We start from the raw sequence: 20,980 nt of genomic DNA, 5'->3' as shown, positions 1-20,980 counted from the left end.
TGTGGAGCAGCAGTGCAACTCTTGGTAAATCTGCAGTGATCTGTCACTTCAGTGAGTCACTTGTTCTTATCATCTTTACACACTGGTACAATTCAACTTGACTCCATGATGAGTTGAACTTGTTAGCAATCGGTTGCTTCTTCAAACATCCAGCCACGCTGTCGTTTGTTTGGAGTCAAGTACATGTATTAATGTGATCAATTGTAAATATAAAATATTGATTATAGGCCCAGTAAGGGTTGGGTTTTTGGCATACTGTGACTTGAGTGGCCAACTTCTTGCGCAATGACCCCTGAGCTCATGCCTTCAGGTTGACTTCTTCCTTGCTTTTCCATGATCTGCAGTGGACTTGTTACTCCTTTTAATATGTTTTTTTCTTAATAATTTCTGACATATCACTTTTGTATACTGATCAGCTAGTACTTGTGGGATTTACTGTTAAGTCTGATACCTAAGTGAATACATTTAGTGCGGTTGAGATCATTTGTACTCCCTTTAAACTCACTATTACAGAGTTTGATTTGAGTTAGAATTTGTGTTTAATGTTAAAAGAGGCATTTGTGTTATTAGTGTATGCTGTACAATCTGCTACTCAGTCCCACATGTAAGAAAGGAAATGACTCCCCCACATTAGATCAATTATTTAAATGACTGAGCTTTGTTCATAGGATTGTTACACACTATATTTGCCCCTGTCTTCTGCTGCAGTCTTCCCTAAGTCACAAGACTTTACAGTATTCTTCTATAGACATGTGAGCAACTGCAAAACCTGTAGATCTGCACATATGCATGTGTGCTCTATACTGACTGAAGGCTTAGATGATATTTAAATGTGAATAACTGTGGTTTTAGTATGAAAGTGTGCGCTCATCTCTTTTATGTGAATAAATATAAAGCAGGATTTGAGTGGGAAACACTGTTTGATTTTGATTAAATGTGAAAACACAAGCAAACCAACTTTTTATTTTCTTAAAAAGAAAAAATTTTCCAGTCACATTCGGACTGGAAGCTGCGGCATCATGCCAGGCTTTCTGCTGTCAGATGTAAAGGTTTACTTGGAGGAAATGGATTGAAAAATGAATTTACATCTTGTGCTGAGAGGATAAATCTTGTGGGAAGGGAAGTCAAAGGCTCAAGAGATTTGACTCCAGCTGTATTTATTTGATGTGACGTGCTTACCATAGAAATATGGTTTTGTTTTTGAGAAGCATCTGCAAAAAATAGGCCTTGATTTAAAGTGAGTATCTACAGTAAAGGAAGAAAAGAATCTTTCATAGAAAGGAAACGTGTTTCAGTGTACATATGTGAGTATTGTTTTGTGACAGTTATGAATAAAGTGACCTTTTCCAATAAGAAGCTGTAAAGATTAATGCATTAACTGCCTGGCAGATACAGAGGGAGAGATTCAGCCACTTCAGTTTCAACATTACTTGTTATTTCCTTATTTGCCATGAAGTCAAAGTGGATGAAATTAAACATACATTATCTTCTCGTAGATTACTAGATGTAAGCTTTTATTGACTGAATAATAATTTGAGGGGGAAAAGTTAAGAGAAACTGTTCATATGGTATAAAATATAGCTAAAAATTTCATTTTCCTGTTAAGGGTGCAGTAATGTTCACAGTGTTTTTGTTAATGAAAATTGTGCCAAAATATATTTGCCACTAACCTTTGTTTTTAAATTAAAGTTGCCTCCTTACAGGAGTGAAATCCTGTTCCATCCATCATGATGTTCAAATATGTGGAAACATTTACATGCCTGTATTTCTGCCTTTTTCTTTTAAAAACAGTAATTTCCATGGCAGGCCCTGTTTTTCCAAAGCAGGCTTTAAATAGTTAAATGTTTGTGTGTGTATTCAGGTGTCTGATGGGAGTTTGACGGTGCTATCCATCACCCGGGAGGATCGTGGGGCCTACACATGTCGAGCCTTCAGTCCCCAGGGAGAGGCCATTCACACCACACGGCTGCTAGTACAAGGTAGGTACATGTTTATGTGCTGCTGCGTCCCACTGTAAGAAGTGCAAAGTATTTTTATATGTTCTGATCTATTTTTATATGTTTTTCATAAAGGAGATGATTTGATAAAGTGGTTGTGGCTGTGGTTTGATGGAACATGTGCAGGCAGTTGATTTTTATAACATCCATCATCCCTTGTGTTTTCATCCTCAGACAGCATTTATTCATTTACAGCGCTGTGGTCTGTTAGACCTTCATCAGGTATCTGGGGAAGTATCACAACACTCCCACATATAAACACTGAGGTTGCCCCAATTATCCAATCAGAGAACCACAGAAATCAAACCGGTGACTGAAGCACCTTGAACGGACACACACACACACACACACACACACACACACACACACACACACACACACACACACACACACACACACACACACACACACACACACACACACACACACACACAACATCACAACATCACATTCAATGTCAAAAGGATTAACACAAAAGCCAGTTCATTAGAATTCTTACAGTGTTGTCATCCATTCAACAACGCAGCAACATCCATACTGCACCAGATCATCCACCATTCAAAAGCAGACAGTAGGTGAATAATGGTGCTATAAATCTCACACAATCATACAGGCTCCGAATTTTGGACCCTGAATTATCCCAGAGGTGATGGGTCCACACAAATCTTTCCTATAACAACAGTCAGATCAGTTGTAGGTCGCAATAAATTTTAAGTCTTCTCTTAAATGGGAACTACTGCACACAGCGCCATAACCCTTTGAAAACAAAGCACAATTCTATCATCCACTCACAGGAAAACATATCCTATTAAAACACTGTTACATGCACTTTAACTAACATCATATGTATGATACGTTGCCCCTGTGACCTCTAAAAAAAATTAGACCAAAGAACATAAGATTGCAATCTGCCGAAATGACAGGGATTATCCTGTGGCAGCCAAACTTCAATGATAAATGGCTTCCCTCTGATTTTGTGGCACTGAGCAGGTTGAAATGCCACCTAGGGGTGGAGATCATGATTTACTGCTCAAAAGAAGGGGAGCCTGCTGGATATTTACCTTATAGACCTTGTCTCCCAAGAGATTAAATGATGAACTGTGTTTGTCTGGCTGGTTTATTACCCACTCCAGGTGAAAACTCTCTCTGGAAACTCTCTTAATAAACCTGTAGTAACATAGCCATTATCTGTCTCCTTTATTAATATTGTTTGGACAGAGCATTTTGTGGGTGACATGCATTTGTGGTATTTAGAGTAGAGGCCCTCTTCAGAATCATGTCTCTGAATTGTTTTTCTAATGGTCTAATATTGTCCATGTCATCTAAATTATATGAATGTTGTTATACTGTTTAATGCCTGATGATAGTGTCAGATTTATAATGAACTGGCTCCAGAGCCATTATTCACCTATTGTCAGCTTTAGAGCCGTGGATGATCTGGTGCAGCATGGACGTTGCTGCGTTGTTGAATAGATGGCAACACTGTGAGATTTATAATGAACTGGCTTTTCTGCCCTTTGTGTAATTTTCTAATCCTTCTGACATTGAAAATGTGTGTGTCCGTTCGAGGTGCTTCAGTCACCGGTTTGATTTCTGTGGTTCTCTGATTGGATAATTGGAGCAACCTCAGTGTTTATATGTGGGAGCGTTGCGATACTTCCCCACATATCTGCTTAAGGTCTAACGGAGCGAAACTGTAAATGAATAAATAATGCAGCAGTAAGCGTGACAGTGTAGCGTGACCTGGAGTTCTTCAGTTTTTTATTCAAGTTGTTCTTCCCTCCAACGCTTCTCAGACATCATGAAATATAGCTGGCATTAACTGACACCGAGCACCAACTTCCCCTTTACTTATTGATGTTTTAAAGATTTTCTGGTATGTTTGCAGTTGTAGCTCCACTCTGCTCTCAGGAAAGTTTTATTTGCCCACCTCTTGGAAAGAGATTTAATTCAGTTTTATTTTTGGCCACATTTTAGAGGTTCGCTTGCTACTTGTGATGTTTTGTCAGCAAAGCAGTGGCTGGCACCTTCTCGTCATACAGTCATATACATACAGGTTGGACTAAAACACAGGAACTTGTAACTTTCTGGTGGGAATGAATGTGATTTTAAGGAGAAGTGCTCTGAGAGATAAATGAATATTTTAGGGGAATAGTGCTGTTGTGCCTATTTAGGGAATTTTTATTTCGGTCGTTCTTTTATGTGACTTTCCTTTTATCAGGATGTGATACACGGCTTTCGTTCTATCTTTGTTCTTTTGACTGTGTATTTTTACATTTTTTGTGCTGACTGTACCTTTTAAGTTTGTCACAATATTGGTTTTTGGTGTCAGCTTCTTGTGAAAGAGAAATTTATCATCTCCACAGGAATGATCTGGTTGAATAACCTGGTGTAACTGTGATGTTATAAACTGAGGTGACTAACACAGGGCTAATAGCTGCTGCTGTACAATAGGCTAAACCCATCCATAGCATGTACACAACTTTTGCTAAAAATCCCACCAAGTGATGCGTCGCCTTTGTTGGATGAATCAGGATGAATACATTGCTGTGGGTATGTGGGAGGAATGCAGTATCAGTGGAAGAGGACAGGCTTCAGTAATGGCCAATCACATCAGCTCCTCTCATCCCCTTTAAAAGGCAGCAGACAGTTTAATGAGCCAGGAGCAGAGTCTGGGACAGCTCTGCTGGAGAAACCTGTTTTTCTCCCACAGCTGCAGAGTCACTGGACAAATACACAGCAAACCTAACATTAGGAATACAATGCACACTATGAGTTTAGGAGCAAATAATGTTGAATTAGCATGTAAAGAGGAAACGAATTCCTTTCTGTTATAACTGACATGAAACTAATTTAAAAGGCAGTGATATGTGCAACAGTTCCACGTGCAACATAATGAAACTACTGTAAGTGCAGCTGGGAAGAACAGCAGCTAAGGAAAAAGGAGGAGGATGTCAGCTGTAGGATGGAGAGGTTTGGTAGAGCAGCAGTGAACAGAGAGAGGAAACAAAGAGCAATTGTGTCTGTAATCAAGAAGAATTGAGCACATTTCTGGATGTGCTATTTACCACTGGAAATGTTGTTTCAAATAAATCAATAAAATACATGGCAAGCTGGCAGACCTTTACACCAGCGAGGACATAGAACAGGATCTGTAATTTTACAGCAGTGTTACCAACTTTCTCGCTAGATTTAGACCCTGACAAATCCAAAAACGTTCTGGGTAGACCTTATCTCCTCTCTCTCGTAGAGAGTCACTAATAGAGAGCTGAAGTGAAACTGGATCATTTGGTTCTGTCCCAGAAGTAAGAAGAACCTTATTCACTGACTCTGTAAGTATGCCATAAATGCAGCCTTGGAACGGCTTTGTATTTTGTGTCTGGCTTCATATGTCTAGATAATGATGGTAATATTTTGGAAAATGACCTAAAATCGTTGTGTATTCAGTGTTTTAGCAGCCTTTAACAAACACAATACCCCATACGCCCACTGCAGAAGAGTTTAGATTACAACTAGAAAAATGATCAAATGAAGAGAAGCTGCTCTGTTTTCTGGATATGGACAAAACCAAGCTACTGTGATTCAAGTCCCTGGGCTGCATGTAGGGCTCGTAGGGTTTTGTTTTTTCACCAAGTAATCAGAGTGCAAGTTTCAGTTTCTAGTGGCAGCTGATGTAGTGATGATTTGTCAACAGTAAAACAGTATAAGTTTTTGTTTTTCTCTATGTGATATCAGCTGATCCTACAAGCCCACCATCACATCCACTCGCTCAACAGGCTGAATAGGGTGTAAATAGTCTATGATGCAGAAGTGCGTTTGAAACTGGGACTAAATCACTAAAAACTCCATTTTAAGTTCGGAGCATTTAAGATTATCTGGAGCTTAACAATTGTATATGTCCAATTGGACGGTTTATTATTTATAGAGGCCCAAAGAAAAGAAAAGAATCAGAGGATGGGAGAGCTTTTAGGCTCCAGCTCTAAATGAAGTGTCAGTGTCTGTAACTAAAGCAATCTGTCTGTATCAGTCCACACTCCACCACAGAATCAAGACACATTTAGCAAATGAATCTTTTATTGTCCTCAATGTGCCACACCGTGCACACATCAGTACTCAAAGTCACTAGTTGTTTTATTTTTTTCTTTTTTCCACAAATTGAAAGTAAACACAGTATCCATTGGGTGTCTGTGCCACAACCTTAGATTTGATACGCCTCACCAGAGAGGATAAATGATAAAGCAGCGAACATGGCATTCCAGGTCGTGTAATTTAAAGATTGCTGCCCCAGATGAACACAGCTGAGTGGTCGTGACCTCATCTAAACTGAGGGAGTGGAGGCTCAATCTCCAACCGAAACATTTTCAGTTTTCACCTGATCGATTTCTATCATTCTTGTGGAAAGTCAACAAAGCAGCATGTTCACTTCATTTAGGAAAGCTGAAGTCCTGACGTCCCCACTGGGCGAGCCTCTGTTCCACGAGCCTCAGTAACTTAATGCAAACTCTCATTCAGCTTTTCTTTCATCTGTCTTTCATTCAGCATGTTTTTGGCGTTCAGTTTCCATTATTCTAAAATAAAACAAATTGCCATCCACTATAACAGTTGCTATAAGCCAATGAAACCTTTAACTTTGAACAGAGAGAGTTAGTAGCCGTTTCCCCTTGGCTGGCTGATGGACTCACCTCTTTAGCAAAGCCATGAGGTTTAGCTCATGAAAGTTCATACCTCATAGGAAATGATGGTCACTAAAAGTAGCTAAAAAACATTAGCCAGACAATTAGCTCAGTATTTTATTATAAAAAGTACTGTCCATATTCAAATATATAAAGAGAGCCACATGACAGCTTTCTTACTTCTGGGACAGAACCAGTATGGTCCGGTTGGCTCTCTGTAAATGCCAGTTGAGTATCTAGAATAACTTTGATATCAGAAAAAGTTCTAATCGAGACTCAGCCATGTGACCTGAAGCTAAGTGTCAGCCGGAGATTTACTCCGGATGACCTGCAGTGAAAGTGACTCACATTTTTGTGACATAAGTATGTGGAAGCAAGGGTTGTTGAAGTGTGGTCTGAAAAGGTGGGGATTTATCCTGAGGCAGAAGACAGGCAGTGACTCTGCTGTCCTGACTTCATTCTACCACTGTGCACTGAAAAAAAGTTTCGTTGAATTTACTCAATTTTAATGTTGAAAGTGGTTGCACGCAATACATTCATCTAAATCCAGACATATATTTTAAGTTGGCTGTACTTAATAATTTTGAGTAATTTCAATTAAATCATGTAAGCAGTTTCAGCTCAAAAATTCTGAGTATTTGTTACTCTGATTTCCTTAGTAATTCTAACTAAACCCATGTTTAATTTACTTAAATTCATTATGTAATTCATATATTGTGGTTAGCTAATTTGTTATTGTGTTTTAAATTAAATTGTTTTATTCTACATATGTAAAATATTTTAATTCAATTCACAATTTAATTTAAAACAATCAAAATGCATATGTAGATGTGGGGGTGACTGAGAAACCCGGTATACAACAATAAGTTGTGGCAGTCTGGAGCAATTCCCAATTCCATTTTATTTGACAAAATTAGAGTCTTGTTCAAAAACTCCACAGTAAAAATGCACATTGGGCCAACCAGAAAGATAAAAGTTCTTTGTTTCCTCTCTCTGTTCACTGATAAAAGTTCTTCTTGATTCTCAAGAAGAATCAAAATAATACAGAACAAAAGAATTGGCTCTAAACTGCCTTTCTGGTTATACCCTTAAAGTTTGGGCCCATGGCAGGAGCTATAATCTGGAGCTGTGTTCAGGAGCTGTGCTTCTCTCCTTTAGGCTCCGGCCACCACAGCCTCCTCACTTTTATACTGGTGGACTGCACCAAGAAATCAATATCAATTATCTCTTCCAGCACACTTACAATAATCCCAATACTAAATAACATATTATCAAATAGAAGTTCAGTTAAACTTACTTTAAAAACACATATTTCTTTTTAAACAAGATACTTATACAGGTCATTTCACCACAAAAGACAAAACACCCCTCCCACTCTACCACGCTTGGTTTCTTCCCCTGTGAACCCCCCTATTTAACCAAATGGACCGCTCCAGCTCTGGTTTGGCTGTTCCTGGTCTGACAGAGGAAGAAGTGCAACAAAGGAGACAGGTCAACAAAATTTAAATTCAATAAATCAAAAACACGATCACAGTGTGACTTCTCTCCTTCACCCCCTCCTCCAAATGTTCATACCACACACATCACCACCAGCACTTCACACCAGGATCAACATTCTGATAAAATCTACCTGAGAAAGAGCACATGTAAGGCACATGTGTAGCACATGTGCCTTACTTTAGTGCACGGGGTCTCCCTGTGACAGTAGCATAAAACAATTTAATTATTTTGATTCTTCTTGAGAAGAGCTCTTGAGAATTTTTTCCCCCCTTTTTTCTTACTTTTATCTTTCTGGTTGGCCCAATGTGCATTTTTACTGTGGAGTTTTTGAACAAGACTCTAATTTTGTCAAATAAAATGGAATTGGGAATTGCTCCAGACTGCCACAACTCATTGTTGTATACTGGGTTTCTCGGCCACCCCCACATCTACATATGCATTTTGATTGTTTTAAATAAAATTGTGAATTGAATTAACATATTTTACATAATGTAGAATAAAACAATTTAATTTAAAGTACAATAACAAATTATGTAACCACAATATATGAATTACATAATGAATTTAAGTAAATTAAACATGGGTTTAGTTAGAATTACTAAGGAAATACAAAAAAGTAACAAATACTCAGAATTTTCATGCCGAAAGTGCTTCTATAATTTATTTGAACATTTATTACTTGTACAGCCAACTTAAAAAATATGTCTGGATTTAGATGAATGTATTGCATGCAACCACTTTCAACATTAAAATTGAGGAAATTCAACGAAACATTTTTTTCAGTGTGGAGCCAGAGCAGAGAGGAGTCTTGACTGAGACACAGCGAGCACAGGGTCCTCTGAGCGATTGGATTAAAGTTTACATTTATCCTGCTAAATATCACAACGTCTAACAGATGAATTCACATTCATGATCCTCAGACAATGTATCCTAATAGCTTTGGTGATCCTCTGACATTTCATCTTGTGCCACTATGAGGTTGACATTTAAGGCTTTGAGTGAAATGTCTCAACAGCCACTGGATGAATCGCCACGAAGTTTGGTGCAGATATTAGAATCTCTCCCAGAGTGAACTGTAATGACTTTAAATTTGTCCTGGAAACAAAAGCAGACAAACTGATAAAGAGTGAGGGAAACACAGAGACTAAATACACAAGGATGGCAAGGGTGATTGGGAACAACTGATTGGGGCGGGGGTGGGCATTTGCAAAGGCAGGAAGCACACAAGGGCAGGAAGACACAGACACAAGGTAGTCATTTCAAAATGAAACTCCACTAAAACGTTTTTGAATGTGACAGAAAAAATCAGAACTGTTATATACGTATGTAACTTTGCAAAAATTACAGATCGATTTGATTTGATGTTTTTTGTCAGCTCACTTCAATCAGATCAGTGGTAGATAAAAGATGTCTGTCTGGTGTACAGTATATGTTATTTGTCAGTAGCTTTCATTCATCGGAGGACAGACGGTGAACATGTTCACAGAGATCACGTACGTGTTTCTTTTTGCAACCGAGCACAAAGCCGGGACTGAGCCAGAGCGGTTGTTTGACCCGTCCTGTATAATTTATTGGTGAGACGGATTAATAGAGGCCCTCCTGGAAAGCCACTGAGCAGCAGATCAGCTAAGAGACTACAGTGCCAACAAATCTCCAGCACTCAGCTGGTCCAAAATAGGGCGGGTTGGCACACACACACACACACAAACACACGCAAACACACACAGTCGCTCACACACACCCACTCAAACACCAACAACACAGTCATCCAGCACTAGTCCTGGTTGTCCTGCTAAGGGGCTGGCAGATGGAAATGTTCTGCCTGTTAAAGGATCAGACCGTGGGCTACAGATCAGGACTAACATATGGGACTAACAGTTTATAGCTGCAACACTGGCTCAGCTCCTCTGTACATGTGTATCTGAGTGTGTGTTTCTGTGTGTGAGGGTGTGTTATTTTAGGTTAATATTTCTGTGGGCCAAAAGTTCTGAACAAATTGGAAGAAATATGTGGATAAATGAACGTGTGTGTGTGTGTGTGTGTGTGTGTGTGTGTGTATGTGGTGTGTGTGTGTGTACATCCATCGCCAGGAGAAAGTGCTTAGTTCAAAGACTATTAAGTACCAGCCTCTTGTAGCTGCTGTCTCACAGCTGGATGTTGATGCAGGCTGTTTGTATTTATATCTGACAGTCTGGGTCATATTCAGAGACTGGTGTTGAGAGGGATCAGATGACAGCAATACCAAAGAGAGGGGCTCCGTCCGTTACTGACAGCGTTCTGTTCTGTTTTATAATGTTCCTCGCAGTCATCCTAATTGGAAGAGGCACTGCTGCCTGTGTGCTCAGTTAGAACTATACAGTACGTAAGGGATGTGATAAAATTGTACCAAAAAAATACCAAAAAGTGGGTACGTGAGTTCAATCAGAGTTGAATCCATGGATTCATATAAAATGAGATCATACTGTATGACTGCATATATTTTTTAATAGGCTGAAACCAGTGATTTTCATTATGGATTAAAATCCTGACTGTTTTCTTGACTGAACAGTTTGTTTGCTTTGTAAAAATTCAGAAAATAGTGAGAAATTCCCATAACTCACTTTCTTCACATCCATGCTAGATGGAAGACTGCTGCCAGAGTAAAAACGTCTCAGAGCTTGTTTTGTCCAACCGATTGTCCAAACCTCAAAATGATTAAAGTTAATAACAGGAAAAGCAGCAAATCCTCAGAGCCTTAACCCCTGTACCACCAGAGCTCTGCAGAATGAAGTTTTACTCTGAAAAATCATTAGATGGTATTTGGTGTTGGCATGTTCACTGAAACAGTCATATGAACAGATTTGTTGTTAAGTGGTGATTTATGATTTATGACAACTTGTGGCATTTACCAGTTTTCTTGAACTTTTAATGAGTGTTCCAGACCAGTCGTTCAAATCATGAAGAGAAAGTCTGTCTTTCTTTACAGGGAGAAAACACTTGTTTGCCTTAATAATGATAACTAACCTTAATCTGAGTTAAGTATTTTATCAAAACTAAAATAAAAAGGTAAACTTAATGCAAAATAGTATTGCCATCATGACTTGATAGTTTACAGAGAGGTTCAGCAATTTTATATATATAGATAGATTATTTTTTTTAATTTATATTTATTTATTTATTTATATTTTTAATGGCATATTCTGGCATATGCCATTAAAAAAATAATTATCTTCTCACAAACAGGTGGCATTCATCACCTTTTAGCATGTGGCCCAGTTTGTCACAAGGTGCACATAGTACCATGTTTTTTACTTTATTAATCTGATAAACAGAAAGAAATAAAACTCAGCAGATCCTGAACATCAGTTCTTTACCCTCTTTCATTTTCTGGTCTTTTCCATTAACTGCACCCTGCAGCTTCTTCTGCTCCAGGATCAGCTGGGTTTAACTGATGACTCTGCAGTTGATCAGTTGATCAGTTGATCAATCTCTTCATCACCAGTTCTCCTCTGGGCCTGGGTATTTAGGGTCTGGTGGGATAGCTTGTCTTTTTTTGACCCATTCCAGGTCCTGAGTACAAGTGTTTGAGTCTCTTCCTGTTGTTTACTCCTCAGCATCCTCTCTCCGGTCAGTTTAGGAGCTCAGAGAAAGATCTCTGTGGCGTTCAGGTCCATCAATACATGCTCCCTCTCCAGCAGAGTCACACTGAGATTTTCTTCCTGCCATCTTCTCATTGAACCTCATTGAATTTCAATTATGCCACTTCCCATGAAATTTGATATTCGGTTTCAAAGAATTAAATCCACACATTAGAAAGTCTTTATCTTGTCATGCAGGACTACACATGTTCAGATGAGGTCTTCCACACACAAACGCCCAGCTTTTATAGGTGCTGCTTAAGTGTAGTATGTCCTATTTTGGGTGTTACTGCTGCATACTCTCACACTGAAGTTTTGAGTGGTGCTGCTCTTAGATAAATCCAGCACCCAGTGTGTGTTAAGTACCTGACAGCAGATTAAGGTAAAAAAGGCTGTTTATAGCATCCAGACCAAACTCATATTGTTACAGATATGGTTATGGTCAGAGGTAGGAAATGACTGCAAATCAAGGATCATGGTATAAATATATCCATGCAAGCACGAAGGATTATCCATCTGGCACAGCAAGGATCACTCAATAAATTCTAATAATCCTTTACTGAGTGCAAAATAAGTATGTGATATGACTTTGAGGTCTGTGACGAATCTAAGAAAGACTTTAGAGTGGATGGACCGGTGTTAACCCCTGTGTCTAAACAGTATGTGTGCACGGCCATGAATAGTACACATGATCCTTGTCCAGTATGTTAATTAAATCCTGTGTTGTGTGTGACGTGGTTGAGTCACCCACATCTGTGAGATGTCACACTGACCCATTTTCCCCGTGAGGACAATATGATCATTTACATTTCAGGACAGTATAACTTCAGACTTATTAGTTTCAGCCTATAGATGGTGAAAGTATGTGATTAGCAGATGATGGGCTCCAGCTCCTGAGCCACAATCAGTGTCAGTAAACACAGTCAAGTCACAACAATCAAGTCTCCATCACCTGTTACTTATACAATTTGAGTATATTATGGTACAAAGCAAGTTTAAAAGAAATTTAAGTCTTTAAAATTTAAAGACTGGTTCTGTGTTTTTCTCCACCAGGCCCTCCGTTCATTGTATTACCACCGGAGAATATTACAGTGAACATCTCGCAGGATGCCTTCTTCACCTGCCAGGCGGAGGCCTACCCTCGCAACTTAACCTACACCTGGTTCTGGGAGGAGGACAACGTCTTCTTCAAGAAGTAAAGTTATGATCGGGTTCATTATTGTCTGCCATATCACGTCACCTGTCTTCCTACTGTTCACAAGCCGCTGTCAAGAGTCCTGTGTTGTGTTGCTGTATTTGTGGTGGATACGTACCAGACAGAAATGGCATAACCAAAAACAAAAGACATTCGTCAAACCTCTTCAAAATTTTAGCATCTGCATCGTGAACACATGAACAGACCCAATCGGGGAAAGTAAACATGAATATTAACTGTAAATATAAGTATAGATTAAACATTCTCTCTTTGTCTTTCAGCCCTAACCAGCCCTACTAACAGTACAGGGCGGACTATATTAAGCCTCAGAGATGAAACTCAGGGCAAAAAACCGTCCTTCAGAGTCCCAAACAGTCAGAAGTTTATTGACTTGTGTTTGCTGGTTAATCACGTAAAACTCATGTTCTGGTTCACGTTCATCGAATGTTAAGTTTTCCAGTGGTTGTGAGAGTCCAAAGAAGAGTTTAAAAAACCATCCTCGTAGAACCACAGTAATAATCAGACCAGCACTCCCTCCCTCAGCTTTCATTGCTTCCAGCTGCATGAATGAATAAATGAATATCTACCAAAACACTTTGCATACAGCGTGAGTCCCAACCTAAGCCTTGCCATTCTGTGCTTGTGCAGTGGACATGTGAAAGTGGGCAGCATCTCCATTTAATGATAAATGTGATGAGAAAATTTATTAAGAGATTCACTAGAGAGAAGCGGGGCCCAGTGTCCATCGCACTAACGACAGTCATTAATTAAGGCTTCAACGGAAAAATACGTTTTAAAATCCATCAGTGATGCAGACTGAGAGAAAATGATTGATTTCCAGCAGTGATACCACTTCATCTGGTTCATCAGGAGCCACATATCACCCCAACATAAGTACGTATGTACATGTATATTGTATAAACAATGTGTGCGTGCAGGCTCTGTTTGTGTCTGTACATGCATCCACGCTCGTATCGTTTTGGAAAAGTCATTTCATGCTGAGAAAAGACGGAGCCTAATGATGCTGAGCGGGTTTTTACAGACAGACATCTCCATGGTTGAAGATCCATGTTATTTAAAGTAAATAAACTTAATAATGCAAAGCGTATCACTCATCTTGCGAGATGGATCTCCACAAATGTTAGTCAGTGGGCACATCTCCCTCTCTGTGGCCACAAGCGATGACATTTCCACTGTTGATGCTTGGAAGCTGTTCGGACAGAGACAATGCACTTGTCCATTCTGCTTAACCATAAAGTGCCCCGCAGCCACCAAAGCTTGAAGTTAACTTCAGTTTATGATGCACATTCACATTTCTTCATATTACATCAACGTCTGCCTCAGTGCACTCCATCTGAACACGATAGAGTAGACAGGGATGAACCCAGCTATACTGCAGATGTTGAACAGAGGGTAGCTTTTTACTCCGTTTTACTGGTATTGCCATTTCAAGCAAGAATATAAGTCATATCATTTAATTATATTTAATTATATTAGATGAAAATAGTCTTCGCAGCATATCCTGTAAGGTCCATGCAGAAATGGGAAGTCTGAAAAAGGTAAAACAAAGAAAGTTTGAAGGTAAAATTGCTATTTTATTTTCTAGAGTTGAGATACTAAGATATATGAGATAGTTCAAAAGTTTAAATAACACCCTGAAATGTAAATTGGAGAAATGAATGTATTTCTGTTTCATTTGTTTTTTGATGTTTTAGCCTAACAGCTTTTATTATATTATTATTATTTCATTCTGTGTGATACAGTGGTAAGGTAAGGCTCACTGAGAAAACAAATTTCTCCATAAGTTATTTTAGGACGTAGTTGTGGTTTAAAGTACTTAACAAGATCACAGAAAATAAAGAACAGGATTTTTTTTGTGATATCAGAAAGTTTCATCTCTAAGTCTGAATAAACAGGCAGAAAAAACATCAGAGAGCTTCATCACCTCTCGGGTCTGCAGTATCATCAACAGTAGGTGTGAGGTTCAATAGCATTTTATCAAATCTGAGTCCAGTTCTGAGTCTGCTTATCAAATCTGAATCCTTTTAAATCCCTCACTGAATCTTTTTTAGCTAGTTTGTTTGGTGGGGATTGAAGACATTTCTTAGCAAAAAAAAATAAAAATCACTCAGTATTGTACCTAAACCACAGTGATTCTAAGGTGCTGAAAGGATGCAGGGCATGTCTGTGACATTCATTAACCCCGTCCGGAATCGTTTTGCCCTGTGTTGCCTTTGCCTCTTGCTGAGGGGCTGTACTGCAGCTGTAGAAGTAAAAATAAATAACTTTAATTCTCCTTTGTCATCCAGTAAATGAACTACTGTAAATAAATGTCAGATTTCACTGCATGTAAGATGCATGACATACCTGAACTCTGCTACAGGTCACAGAATCTGACAGAATACAGTGTAACACTGGTGACAGGCTGAGGCGGAGGACCTGACTCACCTCAGGTTAGCAACAATAACACGAGTTCTTGCTCTCAGTAGTTCAGTGATGGATGGTAGATACATATGTGAATACATTTGGCAAGAGCAAAAAAACAGTTATACATCAACCACAGGAGGAAGAAAACACATAAAAGCAAAATAACCAAAAAAAAAAACATGGAAAAAAATGAATAAAACAACAAGAAAAAGATGAGTAGAGAGTTCGACCATAAGTAAAGCTGAGGATAAATTAAACATGTTCCAGTTTGTTGCCCACTGAAACTGCAGAGCTTATATTCTCCAGGAGGGAGACCCACCAGATGCATGCTGTTAGAGCCGAGTAATTAATTTGTAATGCTTATCAGTTTTTATTTCAGTCATATTTGACTGGAGACTGGTATTTTTAAAAGAGTGGGGGGATAAAAGCGAAGATTTCCACATGAAACCTTTCTTTTTGTCTCAGTGCCTCCAGACAGGGGAAGTGATGCAGATTCTGTTGCTCCTGCAGAAAATCCGAAGGTTTTGAAAAGTCTTTTGTCTCTTCAATATAGGCCTTAGAGGTCCTGCTGTATACAGTAGTAGTAGTAGTGTTAAATGGATTCATTACCTCCAACCAAGGAGGTTTGTTGGTTTGTTTGTTTGTCAGCAGGATTACGCACTTTCTTTGCATTTAAAGAAAAGAGAGATATGCACTCCACTGAGTGCCATTCTAGTTGTTATAGCTTACTAAGAATTATTATGTACTGCTAGAAAGTACAGAATTATATGATATAAACATCAGCACATTCATGTACTTAGTAAATAGTCATAGGTTTTATTGTCCCTACTTGTTTTCCGTCATTCTTTCGATCATGAAAAAGCTGTTAAATTTCATTCTTTGTGCTATGAGGTTCTAAAAAAGGTTCAGTTTAACTCGAACACTTCTCATGTTTTTAATGACTGTAGTGTCTGAGGACTAAACGGTGTAGTTTGATTAAAGATCACCTCTGCCAGCAGATACCTTAAATTTGACATCTGTTTTCTCCTTATGTTTCAGTCAGAGTAGCATTACCAGCCCTCTGAAATGTGCCATTTCTAGTCTTTTTCATGGCAGATCTCTTTCAAAATCTTCTTGTTAGTTTCATTTGGAAGCAGTGATTATGATCAGCTTTGCAGATGTTCTCTGCTCAGATGTTTTTGGCTGTTCAGAGTCTCATTTTCTACAGTACAGTCGGTCAACAGAAATACTGCTTTGCAAAAAAAGTGTCCTGTGAAAGTGAGACAGGAACACTGGTTACCAAATGTATTGTCTTTGTCATGGATGATGTCATTTTTTCATTGCACTCAGTCTGATCTGAAATTGGAGGGAGCAAAGCGAAAGGAATGCAAAATATCTGTTGCCTTGACTACTGCAAGTGGCCGGTCATCAGTCAGCAGACCCAAATCTCAGGGCTGCCTCCAAACTCATTCCAGCTCCCTGTCTCCAAATAAAAACACACGTCTGAAGGAGAAACACCATCTTGTAATGTTGAGCAGCGATGTCTTCCCTGGAAACTGTCGACAGAACTAGAGTAAATACACTGGATAACATGCATTGTGTGTTGTATGTTTAATTCTGTTATGTTGTATTTTAAAGGGGCAATCCATCCATTTTACACATGCATGTTATTTTACCAGTTGTTTAATGGCTTCTGTGGCTCTGGAGGGATTTTCCAAAACTAGAAAAAGTAAACTGCTTTGGCTACAAAGAAGCACTGGTTTGACCTTTAACTACACACTGTTAAAGTATTGGATTTTATTAGTCTGTCATATGTTTTTCTTTTTTCTGCACAGTAGCCTGCCCAGTAACTCCAGCTGTCACATTAATGTAGTGTAATTTTTGCCTTTGAAATTCAGTTCCTTCACAGTGACAGTCTATTACTCTATTTAAATGGATATTTAAATGTTGCACTTGAAGCTAGTGACAGGAACACAATGGTGAGTTTAGCTCTCCAGAGGCCTTCACACCCCAGACCTCACCATAACAGCACACCTCACCTACTCATCCCACAAAAATAGGATTTTTGCAGGATGAATGTGCTGCTGAAAAATCTGCAGGCACGGTGCGTGACGCTAAGTCAAACATGAACCAGGATCTCTGTGATCCCCTTCTGCTGTGCCGACGCAGAGCCCTCAGACTGGATGGGTTACAGAGATTTCTAAAGTCTGAAATCTCTGCACCTGGCAAAGTTATCATTGTTATCAGTAAATCTCTTAACCACACAGTGGCATGTTCGAATGTTCTGTGCTGTATGGCAGTAACTAACAAGCAGAGGAAAACGTGTTCTGTGATTTTCAGCCACTTTTCAAGCCTGTAGACTCTGCAACCAACTGTCCTGCTCTGAATCATGAATCAAGCTGCGTACCGAACATCATTTATATGAAAGTCAGAGCTATCCACTGGGATATGAGCAAAAAAAGAGCAAGAAATTGTGGCACTGTCATCTTCATAGGAGTATTGCATCATATGGCAGCGACAGTATACATGTACATCTATCGAAAGTATTCTGCAGTGGATGACTGAAAAAAATGTGTTGAAATACTTTCTCAGTAAACTTTTCGTACTAAGAAAAACAAAAGTGACGCTTCAGAGTGAAAGATGGCTGTTGCACACTGATTTCGGCGATGATGTCAGCTCAAACACACCTGGTTTACTGAGCCTAACCCTGACGTTTCCCTCCTCTTCATTTTCACAGTGACCTGAAGCGCAGAGTCAGTATTCTCATCGACGGCTCCCTCATCATTGCTCAAGTCAAGCCAGAGGATGCTGGGAAATACACCTGTGCTCCTAGCAACAGCTTGGGTCGACCACCGACTGCCTCTGCCTACCTCACAGTGCAATGTGAGTGTCCTGTCTTTTTTTTACACTTTGAATTTCTATTGGTTCTGTGTGCTAAACTTTAAATCCTGCTCTGGTACTTTGGAACCGTTCCTCTTTATGACCTTTTAGATGTGTAAGCCAAGGCCACCTCAGCTTTCTTATCATTTATACCCAGCCTAAGGGCTAATCATTGCTTGGGGTTCAAAAGGAAAGAAACTGGGCAGAGAGTGTAGAGGAGGAGATGCTGTAAAATAAATCTTTCCTGTGTGTAGAGATTATAAAAAAAAAAAGTCAAGAAATAATTTTTCCGTTGTACTATGTACCAGTTGGGAAAAGCCAAGGTTACTGCATGTTATTACTAGTTTCTGAAAGCAAATAGCTCATCCCACTTTCTTTCACAGCCGTGTTGAACGCAAACTTTTCCACTAAAGTCTCACTTCTTGAAGTGGGAGGAGCTAATTTGGGGGAAAAAAATGAGCGATGTCATGGATGCATGTACTCCCAGGCATGCATACTCTTAATACTTTATTTTCCTCAGCTTTTACTTTGTTTGTGTCCCATTCAGTTATGATAATATAATATCATCGATGTGATGCCAAAAAAATCATGTTTAGAAACGAAACAAATAATTGTTATCATTGCCCTGTATATAAAAAAAAATACGAGGAAGATTCGGTGTAGCCTGGCTGCCATGCCTGTCTGTACTAACATGAAATTGTTAGACTTCACAATAAGCTCAGACAGGTCCAATAATAACTCCACATCTGAAGGCTTCTATTCAAGAAAGTAGGACATCCTGCAGCATTTAAGGCTTCTCAGAGTGGTGTGCTGCTGAATAAGTTCTCTAAATGAAAGGAAATCAAACAGGATTTTATCGACAGATTGCTCCAGCTTGAACGATGTCTGACGTCTGAGATGACCTGTCTTTACCTTTACACTTCAAACCAAAGACTTAACCATAAATGGGTGTTTCTATGCATTTGGTGTGTAGCAGCATGATTTCCTGCTCAGCCTGACTCTGCTGTAGAGCTTCGTGTCCACAGACCTTCTAATTTGGGATGGAAATGTGCTCGGTTCATCCTCTGCTCTGTGGAATTGATTTGGAGACTCTACCAGTCTGCAGGCTAACTCCGTTCCGCCTCTCAGCCAAACACCTAAACCCACCCAAACACACGTTTGCTTCCTCAAATACACTTTTCTCTTTTTCACGTTTGTTTTCTGACTCTCCCTCTTCCTCTCTCTCTTCCCTCCCTATCTTTACTTCCCATACATGTATATATCATCATATACACACCAATACATCTCTGCCTCTCCCTCCCTCTGTCTCCATCACGGGTTCTCCCTCCTTATTCTCTCCTCCCATAAAACACTTGCTCACTCTATCAGTCACTTCCAGCTGTAACAACATGAGGCTTGGTGAATTTGTCACTTCAGAAAAGCATCTGGCTGTTATTTGGAGCAGACAGGCAGAAGCGGGACCGGCTTTGAGATTCTAGCCTCGTCGAGCGGTGACCGGCCACTGGCAGTAGTCAAGGCAACAGACATTTTGCATTCCCTCGCTCTCCTGCCTCCTTCGATAGCTGTACATTAGATTGTGCGGGCTGTGTGAGTGTGAGTTTGTGTGTGTGTGAGTGTGTGTGCGTGTGTGTGAGCGTGTGTGACGAACAGAGGCAGGCAACACCAGCCATGAGAGGGAGGGAGAAGTGAGAGGGAGGGGATTACATCATTGCTGTAAGACCGGGGACTGCTCTCTGTCAGACTGCAGAGGGCTCTCTCCATCTCTCTGCCCTATTCTCTCCTCTTATTTTCATCTTTTCCTTTTGTTCCCTCTTCCTCTCTTTATCCCCTTCTCTCAGTCCTCGACATCTGCTCCTCTCCCATTTGTTTCATGCCCTTTTTCTCACTTCTGCCTCATCCTGCTTAAATCTCTCTCCCACACTCTCTTTTCCTCTCTGTCCTCCCTCTGTCTTTCTCCCTGAAGTGCTTGCCAGTGAATAACTTCCCTAAAGCATCTTGCAGTGGGAACCAGCGTGTCGTGAGCGATAGCGCTGTCTGAGGGCTATATTTAGAAACTTGGCTGATACTCTTGTCTGTGGTGCTGGTGGCGCTGCTCCTCTGGGCTCTTTGTGGCGGAGCGCTGCCAGGCCGGTGGTTAGGACTTGGGAGGACAGCAGTTGTAGTTTAGAGTTGTTCTGGCAACAGTGCGGTCAAACAACCTCTCTCCGTGTTACGGTCCCGCCATCTCACCATGTCACACAGTCCTTCGTTCACTCGGTCATCTCTCCTTTGCAATGCCAAACGAATGACTTTAGCCTGTTTTATTTTATTCACAGTCACACTGCCTCGTCCTCCTCTCTCTCCCACCAGCTCCTCTCCACCTTACGTCATCCAGTCACATCTCTCCCCCTCTCTCTCTCTCTCTCTCACCTGTCCTCTTTCCCACGCTCATGCTCAGCCTCGCTCATCCTTCCTCTATCGCTCCGCTGATAGCACTCACCCCTCCTCCTCTCACTCACACCATTTCTCCTCCTTATCACTCAGTGCCTGCTTTGAAGCTGTCCTCCTTGACCTCATTTAGGCACCACGCTGTCCTCACCCCCCTCAGAATTCAACATTTAAGAAGGAGAAGTTTTAGCTGCTCCTTTTTTTTCCTCCTCCTTTTCCTCCTCTTAGTCCCTTTCCCCTATCAGATGGATGGATGGACTTTTTCTTGTGTGTCTGCGCCCAAAG

At 40.0% G+C, this 20,980-nt stretch overlaps 1 protein-coding gene across 1 annotated transcript in view; it reads left to right on the top strand.

Moving 5' to 3' along the window:
• Positions 1 to 20,980, top strand: part of igsf9bb (immunoglobulin superfamily, member 9Bb) — a 107,101-nt gene that overhangs the window by 48,500 nt on the left and 37,621 nt on the right. The window contains exons 5-7 of the mRNA XM_041051744.1: positions 1,862 to 1,979; positions 12,841 to 12,982; positions 18,126 to 18,271. Coding sequence (XP_040907678.1) covers positions 1,862 to 1,979; positions 12,841 to 12,982; positions 18,126 to 18,271 — 406 coding nt within the window. The remainder of the gene's footprint in view (positions 1 to 1,861; positions 1,980 to 12,840; positions 12,983 to 18,125; positions 18,272 to 20,980) is intronic.

The sequence above is a fragment of the Toxotes jaculatrix genome, chromosome 12 (assembly GCF_017976425.1).
Source record: "Toxotes jaculatrix isolate fToxJac2 chromosome 12, fToxJac2.pri, whole genome shotgun sequence".
Classification (NCBI taxonomy): Eukaryota; Metazoa; Chordata; class Actinopteri; family Toxotidae; genus Toxotes; species Toxotes jaculatrix.
Note: the sequence above shows the minus strand (reverse complement) of the source record. Positions and strands in the feature narration are given on the sequence as shown.